Consider the following 9,633-nt stretch of genomic DNA (forward strand, 5'->3'; position numbering starts at 1 on the left):
ACGATGTAGATGGCGATTACGTACCCTATCATATTCAGAACATTAAATTTTGTCTGCAAATTTAGACCCAAAAAACAAAAACAAAAAATAAAAAAAAAATCACATTTGTATTCTACTAATATACGATTCTAATAATTCTCTACACGTGATTCAAAGACTTGGAAACTAAGCCCGCACACAATAAAGTCAACTTAGATTCAAAGACTTGGAAAGAGACGAAAAGCAAACAGTGCAGTAGCTAGGGTTATAAATAGTTAGCGTATTTTCGTTCAGGATAGTCAAGTGATCAGTATTTTACGACCCAGAGTTTTGAGCCTAGTATTCAAATATAAGTAGTTGCTGTTATATATAAATATATATTTATATGGATCAACCGATCAAAGTGATCAAGGAAACGGTGTTCTCATTATTAGACATCGATCCTTACTCGCTCGTTTCTCCTTGTGCTTACGAGACTGCATGGCTAGCCATGATACCACATCCTCACCAACCTTCGAAGCCCATGTTCGAGGGTTGCTTGAGTTGGGTGCTTAACAACCAAACCGAACATGGCTTCTGGGGTATCTGCGATGGCTGCAGTAGACCAACCCTAGGCTGCCTTAGCGCCACTCTTGCTTGTATTGTTGCCCTAAGGAAGTGGAATGTTGGTCCTGTCATGACAAGCAAAGGTACGTATGTATACTACGTATGATATGTTAGATATATATATATATGTATATTATATATATATATATTAGTTATGTTAGTGAATTGACACTTATGTTGATTTGCAGGGTTGGAGTTTATGGATTCATCAGATGCGAAGAAGTTATTGAAAGAAGTCGAAGATCATGGCTGTCCTCGTTGGTTTGCCATTGTTTTCCCGGGAATGGTTGATTTGGCAGAGCAAGTTTTGAAGGTCAAAATATTAAAGGATCAAGTGGTGGTTCGGGATCTATTATTCAAGACTAGGAAACACATTTTCGAAACGTACGTAGATAACTGAACCTCTTGCACCAAACCCCTTCTAAGTATTTATATATATATATATATATATATCATATGTTTTTACTTATAATGCATGATTTTTGTATGTAGAGAGGGAGTTAATAAGGGAAACTACGGGCAATTGCTATCATATCTTGAAGTGTTGCCTTCATCATCATATGGATATTTTGAGATTGAAGATGATGTAGTAATAAAGCACTTGTGTGATGAAGGCTCTTTGTTCCAATCTCCTTCGGCCACAGCACGTGCTTTCATGGCTACTGGCAATCCTAAATGCTTGCACTATTTGCAATCTCTAGTTCGCACATTTTCCAATAATAATATCACTGGAGGTTAATTTTTTTTAATATTTTTTTATCACAGTATATACATATTAAATAAATTAAACTTTGCTATAAATATATATATATATATTTGCAGTTCCCGCCACATATCCCACGAATGAAGATCTTATAAAGCTTTGCATTATCAACCACGTGCAAAGGTTGGGGTTGACTGAGCTTTTCACAAGGGAGATTGAACAAGTTCTCCATCAAGTTTATAAGTACGTTTTATTGTTTTCTTTTTATTAGAAATTTATCAACAAAAAAAAATCAAATTTCATTATATATAGATAAAACTAGGTTTAATAATAATAAATACAGTGAATATTGTTGAATCCAAAACATTTCAGAAATTACGGGAAACTCGATGGAAAAACATTCATGAAACTATACCATTCAGATGCAATGTTACAGCTACAAATACTCAAAGACTCATTAGCTTTTCGGCTTCTAAGGATGCATGGCTACAAAGTATTTCCTAGTAAGAGTTCAAAATATATAAAATATAATACATATATAATATATGGGGCTATTTAACAGTGATTTTATTTTCTACTTATGGTTGGAACTTTTTTTGTTTTCCACATATAAGTTGTAACCCAATTTTTTTATATGGTAGTACATTATAGTTATATATGACTTCTTATAAATTTTTAAGAAATTTTAAATAATTTATGGTGCCGAAATTAAGATTCAAATAAATATTTTTTTTGTACGCGTATCTGTTTTGTTTTTTATGCACGCGTGAGAAAATTTGATTTCTGATTTCGGCACCCTAAGTTATTTGGAGTTTCTAAAAATTTGTGAAAGGTATTCTATAATATACACTGTGATATGAGATTATAAGTTACCGGTGTAAAAAAAATAAAAAAAATTCCTACCGATTTTAACTTTATCAGGTTTCCTACTGTAAAACTACCATAATAAATATATATATATATATATCAACTAACTTCAGAAGTTAACATTAAACCATTTTTTAATGTATGCAGGGAACATCTGTTGGTTTTTAAATAACGAAGAAATTAAAAATCACATAGAAACCAACTATGAATACTTCTGGGTTATGTTGTTTAATCTTTACAGAGCCACAGACCTTGCTTTTCAAGGTGAATTTGAACTTGGTGAAGCAAGAAAATTTTCAAGAAAACTACTTGAGAAATCTAGTTCAATGGGACCTGGAGATCACAATCCATTTTACAATCTGGTATTATTTATATGTATTTATATATGTACTATAATTAATTACTATATGTGTTTAAGTGACGGACTCACAATTTTTTATTATTGGGAGGTTGGAATAATAATAACAAAACAAACTGATTAAAGTCTTTATATTATTTTATAAGATAATTTATCAAAAGAAATTAAAGTTATTACTCATATGATAGTAATAAATAAATGAAAAAGGGAAACGATATAAAAATATCTATACAGATATATATATCTAACTAAATAACTTACGTACATACAGCTAGGGCCACCACTTTGATATGAAAACGATCGATCATACGAGCTAATTGATATGTAGAAATTAGCGTTATACAATTTAAACGTGATAACTTACAAGTACATGGTCCACTACTTACCATGTATGAAAATGAAAATGATATATATGACCAAAAGGACATATATATATATATATATATATAATAAGCAGGTTCCACCTGCTTTTTTTATTTATTATATTTATATTACTAAATATTACTGCACGTAGTGGTTACATGGAATTTTATTAAATAAACGTATATTTGTAATATAATTTTTTATAGTTTGATAAATTGAGTGGATATACAGGCACACCCACACATATATATATATATATGTATCATGAGTAAAAATATATATGTTTCTATAACCAATCCTATATTTTATAATAAACTATCTATCACAATACTAACCATATATATTATCACGGGATTAGGATATATTATATATACTAGATACAAACAATATGTAATGCAATATACGTACGTTTGTTTAGTTTTATTTATAGAATTTATTAATTATTTTTATTAAATTTATATTAATTTCATATAGATTTTTAAATAAATATTATATTTTAATTAAATAATCTATTTATTTTTGTTTAAATTTATGTTTATTCTAGTTTTTGAATTTGAGAATAACAACAAAAGATTATACATTATCTATTTAATGTAATATTAAATATTCTACTTGGATTTTAAATTTAAGTTCTTCCTAATTTTTTTTTTTTTAAAAATAATTTGTTTCTAATTAACAGTAGATTATATTATATGTTTAATATGATATTATTCTAATAAGTGATTTTAAGTTTAATTAAATTTTATTTAAGTTATAAAACGTATGATTTTATTATTTTTAAATAATTATCATTGTAAAATATCTCAAAAATATCATATTTTAATTTGTTTAATTATTTATTATTTTAAAATAATTATCATTGTAAAATATCTGAAATTTTTCTTATTTTAATTTGTTTAATTATTTATTATTTTTAAATAATTATCATTGTAAAATATCTCAAAAATAACCTATTTTAATTTTTGTTATTATTTATTTTATTTTATTTAAATTTAAATGTTTACAAAATACGTTAAATATAAGAATATTCAGTTAAAGTTAACATAAAAAAAACCGTTAAAACTAAGAATTTCTGTTATCTACACACTACTTATATTAGATACAAACAACATGTTTGCATAGTTTTATTTAGAGAATATATTAATTATATTATTTAAATTGTATCACTGTCATATAAATTTTAAATAAATAAACAATATTATATATAAAAGAATGACATAAACATATTAAATGAAAAATTAAACCAAACATTGTTTATGATTTTTTTTAAAATATATATAATATGATAATTTTTTTAAACATAAATGATAATTTGTTTAATAAAAATAAGATTATGTATTGTATATTATTATTATAAGGATATTTTAAAATATTTAAATTTATATTGATATAAATATTAAATATCTAGTTTTGTATTAAATATTATTATGAATATAATATATGAATTCATATTAATATATTTAGTAAAAAAATAGGATTATCATAATAATATTTTATAACATTTAAAGTTATATTAATATAATTGTTAAATATTTAGTCTTATATTATATAGTATTATAATAATGATATTTTATCACATTTGAATTTAAATTAAGTAGTCTTATATTAAATATTATTATAATAATGATGATATTTTATAATATTTGAATCTATATTATAATTAGTAAGAAAATTAGGATTATCATAATAATATTTTGTAACATTTAAATTTATATTAATATAATTATTAAATATCTAGTCTTGTATTATATATTATAACAATAATAATATTTTATAACATTTGAATTTGAATTTAAAATTATATTAATATAATTATTACATATATAAGTAGTCTTATATTACATATTATTATAATAATGATATTTTATAATATTTGAATTTATATTAATATAATCGATAAATATCTATTTTTAAGTTTTTTATAAAGGTATATTTCGTTAAATATTTAGAATATTCCGTTAAAGTTAACAAAACAACGGTTAAAACCAATAATGTATGTTATCTACACACATTTTATATAGAAGAGATATGATTCCATGCACGTTTCTTTAGTTTATTAATTAATTTTATTAAATTTGTATTATTGACATATAAATTTAAAATAAATAAATAATTTATATATTTATATAAATGAGAGCGCGAATGAGATGATGTGCCACTCTAAAATTGTTCTAAACCACTCTTTTTATTTTATTATTTTTTCTCATTTGTTTATTCAACTTTTTCTATAATAAATATATTTTTATTTTATTTTCAAGGAGATGGCGTGACACTCTAATATTACTCTAAATTACTCTATCTATTATTTTTTTTCTCATTTTTTTATTCAACTTTTTCTATAAAAAAAAATTTATTTCTATTCTATTTTTTAAAATAATAATAATAGTAATTAACTCTATTTTTTTTGGTTTAGTTTCTAAATATCTATCTATCTATTTATAATAATATATTAATTAGCTAATTTAAATGAGAAATGTACAAGTGTCTTCTTAAATAAGAGATATTTTTTCAAAAATATTATAATTAAAATGAAGCGTGCATGCATATAAATACATAATAAAATGACTTAAAAATTAATATATAAAAGAAAATATATTATGTTCCACCCTATTATTTTAGTCAAAAATATTATTTTCGAAAATTCAATATTAATTCTTAGTTCAAATTTTTTTTAATAATTTATTTTACCATTTTAAAAATAAAGGATCCAAATAATAGTAATCGACCAAAATACATGTGGTTTAAATAATCTATATATATTCCGAATTTTAACATTTTGACAAAACAAGAGGTCCAAAAGTTAATTTTATAAAAGAAATGGTCCAAACGAGTAATCGACTAAGATAGAAGGTTCAAAATGGTGTGAACATTTACACAAAATATGTTATATATATAATTTACTTTTTATAAATAATATGCATGGTCCAAAGGTTAATTTTTAAAAATCAATGGTCAAAATAGAGTAGTGTTCAAATAATCGATCTATATATTTCTATTTTTAACTTTTTGATAAATATGAGGTCTAACATTATCGACCAAAATAACCCTTAAACATAACATAAATTTCTTTACACATAATTTAGATTTTTTTTATAAAAATACATGCAAAATGTATATTAATAATAAATAAAAGTATTCATATAACAAGTTGTCTGAACTTTGGTTCTGATACTTTAATTATTTGATATACAATAAACACCATAATAAAAAATAAAAACTGGGGTCAAGTCGTGCCCACATGTCCATATATGGAACATGTTGTACGAGTAGGGTGAAAATGACTCACTACCACACAATCTCCTAGAAAATTTAAAAATATATATATTTTAATCATTACAAAATATTGTGCACGCGATAATGTTTTATAATATTATATATTAAAGAATGACATAAATATATAAAAGAAAAATTAAACTAAAACATTGTTTATGATTTTTAAAATATAAATATTTAATATAATAACCTTTTTAAATAAAAATGATAATTTTTTTTATAAAAATAAGATTATGTACTATATATTATTGTTATAATGATATTTTATAATTTATAAATTAATATTAAAATAAGTATTAAATATCTAATCTTGTATTAAATGTTATGATATATAATAATAATATTTTATAGTATTTGAATTCATATTAATATAATTAAAAAATTAGGATTATATAATATTATCATAATATTAACATTTGAATTTATATTAATATAATTATTAAATATTTAGTCTTGTATTATATATTATTATAAATATATTTTATAACATGAATTTGAATTTATATTCATATAATTATTAAATATATAGTCTTATATTAAATATTTTTATAATAATGATATTTTATAATATTTGAATTTATATTAATATAATTAATAAATATTTATTTTTAATTGGTTTTAAATATATATTCCTTTAAACGTTTAAAATATTCCATTAAAATTTAACAAAAAAAAACTATTAAAACCAAAAAATTTGGTTATCTACACTTTTTTATTTTTTTTTATATAGAAGAGATATAATCCCTTAAAAAAAAAAGAGTAGGGTACACATATAAATATATATATATATAACAACATGAGGGGAAAATTAATCCAATTTTTGTATTTTTCTACACCATTTGTTTTTATTTCTCCATCCACCTATAATTATATTATGTATCATTACATAACTACTAACCAAACTCTCTAGATCCCCCAAATTGTTTATACATCAAAGAGCCCACACAATATTATAATAATAGAGATGTATGCAATATATGTAGATTGAGCATGAATTAAGTCTTCCATGGATGGCTCGACTGGATCACTTGGAATATAGATTTTGGATAGAAGAAACTAAAACTGATGTCCTATGGATGGGAAAGACTTCTTTTCAAAGGTAAATATATTCATATGTATGCATGTATATATATATATATTCATGTACTTTAATAAATTAATATCTTTAAGTTACAAAATATGAGTTTTGAAAAGTGGGGCATGATCAATAAATCTAACTTTATTGATCATTGAAAAACAGGTTATTGAGCCTTCATAATGAAGAAGTAGTTAGTCTAGCCATCTTAAACTATGAGTTCAGACAGTCTCTCTATAAGACTGAACTCGAACAGTTAACAAGGTATTTCATTAAATATAATCACCACATTATTATTATTTTTTTATGAAGAAAACCACATGAACATTACTATGTATTTAATTATTAATTATTTGAAGAAATATATATGTATATATATAGGTGGTCTAATGATTGGGGACTAAGTAAAATGGGTTTTGGTAGAGAGAAAACTACATACTGTTATTTTGCCGTAGCTGCTGCTTGTTGCTCTTTGCCTTATGATTCTCCTGTTCGAATAATGGTTGCAAAGAGTGCCATATTAATTACTGTGGCAGACGATTTCTTTGACATGAAGGGCTCTCTAATTAGTGAATTGAAGTGCTTTACCGAGGCAATTCAAAGGTATTAATTATTTTACAAATTGCATTTATTAATATATAAAAATATATATATATATACATACATATATATAGCTACTAGAGATATTAATAATAAATATTTCTAACAAATTCTAATGATGTGGCCAGATGGGATGGTGAAGGCTTGTGTGATGTTAGTAAGAAAATATTTGATGCCCTTGATAATCTTGTAAGAGAGATGGCAACTAAGTACCTTGAAGAAGAAAATAATCATGATGACATAACCAATCGTCTAAGAGAAATAGTAATAAGTTCTTTAATCACACAAATAAATTATTGTTAGTTTAACTAGCTTTCTTTAATTTACTCACGTCAAATTAGTAAATATATTAATTATTTAATCTTTTATGTTCAATATTATACATGTAGTGGTATGAAACGATCCTTTCATGGCTTGCTGAATCTAAGTGGATTGAAAGTGGGATTGTACCATCAATGGATGAATATCTTCAAGTTGGAATGACATCCATAGCAACTCACACCTTGCTTCTTCCAGCTTCTTGCTTTTTAAAGCCAAGCTTACCGAATTCCCAATTGTTACGACCAACTGAATATGAAAGCATTACTAAACTGGTCATGATTATATGTCGATTATTGAACGACACACAAAGTATTGAGGTACATATATATTATTTGTAATGAGTACATTCATGACTTTATGATGTATACAACATTTATATAAGTGTACTTGATCATTATTACAGAAGGAAAAAGATGAAGGGAAACCAAACTCAGTTACAGTGTACATGAAGGAAAATCCTGAGGTAGAGATGGAAGAAGCAATCAAGTACCTGAAAGAGATACTAAACAAGAAGAAGAAAGAGTTACTTGAGCATGTTTTGATTGATGGTTTTACCAATCTTCCTAAACAATGTAGGCTTCTATACCTCTCTTGCTTAAAAGTATTCCAGATGTTTTTTAACTCTTCAAATCGATATGATTCCGACACTGAAATGCTTGAAGACATTGGCAAAGCAATCTATATTCCTTTGAAATTAGCATCCAAAAAGAATCTAAGAAGATTTCCAAAGCCACCACCCGATCTTCCTCATTCAAAATCAACGATCACAAAATGTTCAATGAACATGTACCACTTTAGCCGACCCTCCAAACATTTTGTCATGAATGAGCTTTGTCTCTATTCTCATAAAAATGTTGGCAATTGGAAAATGACACACATTATTATGCCTCCAAAACTCAACCTCTGCTCCATTTAAATACCCCTTATTGTGTTTTTGAATCTAGCCCTATCTTGATCCTTGGTGTAGCTTATAATAATATTGTATCTACTTAATTATTTGGTTGTGTGATAAAGTTGAATAGCTTATAATAAAGTTTTTGTAACAATTTATATAAGAGTGTATTGAATACTTAAAAAAATTCAATAACATATATATACATATGTATAAGAGTGTCCCGCATCCATTCCTATCTCTAATTCTTACATACTATCATAGCCCAATAATAGTTCAGATGTGACCTAAACAATAGAAAACAAAAAAACTGAGATCAAGAGGTAACATGTAAAAGTTTCCCACTTATATAGAATAGATTTGAGAATATTAACGTAATCATAATAAATATTCATTTATTCACAATTAGTTTTCGAAGTAGAATACCATAGATCTTAACTTGTACCACTAGTTGGTGTAAGATCAAGGATTTTGATATATATAGTATCAGATCCCAGGTTGACTCCTTCACCTTCCTTCTAGAGAAAAAACCCAAACCCAACCACAAATGTCTTTAAATCCTCAAAATCCTAGCTCCCCGATAACTCAACTCTCCA

The 9,633-nt window shown here is 24.7% G+C and overlaps 1 protein-coding gene across 1 annotated transcript; it reads left to right on the forward strand.

The window, feature by feature from the left end:
- The first annotated feature begins 295 nt into the window (after positions 1–295).
- On the forward strand, positions 296–9,238 carry LOC133821775 ((E,E)-geranyllinalool synthase-like). Its single transcript, XM_062253917.1, has 12 exons — positions 296–668; positions 774–969; positions 1,078–1,319; positions 1,408–1,531; positions 1,661–1,791; positions 2,303–2,517; positions 7,133–7,248; positions 7,390–7,488; positions 7,606–7,827; positions 7,953–8,088; positions 8,214–8,462; positions 8,549–9,238. Exons 1-12 carry the CDS (start codon positions 365–367, stop codon positions 9,059–9,061), a joined length of 2,547 nt encoding a protein of 848 aa, XP_062109901.1. The 5' UTR covers positions 296–364; the 3' UTR covers positions 9,062–9,238.
- Positions 9,239–9,633: the final 395 nt, after the last annotated feature.

This window comes from Humulus lupulus, chromosome 3 (assembly GCF_963169125.1).
Source record: "Humulus lupulus chromosome 3, drHumLupu1.1, whole genome shotgun sequence".
Lineage (NCBI taxonomy): Eukaryota > Viridiplantae > Streptophyta > Magnoliopsida > Rosales > Cannabaceae > Humulus > Humulus lupulus.

Coding starts and splice junctions, on each gene's coding strand:
- LOC133821775 (XM_062253917.1), top strand. CDS start 365: ATGGATCAACCGATCAAAGTGATCAAGGAAACGGTGTTCTCATTATTA. Junction 669..773: donor TCCTGTCATGACAAGCAAAG/GTACGTATGTAT, acceptor GTTGATTTGCAG/GGTTGGAGTTTATGGATTCA. Junction 1,532..1,660: donor GTTCTCCATCAAGTTTATAA/GTACGTTTTATT, acceptor AAAACATTTCAG/AAATTACGGGAAACTCGATG.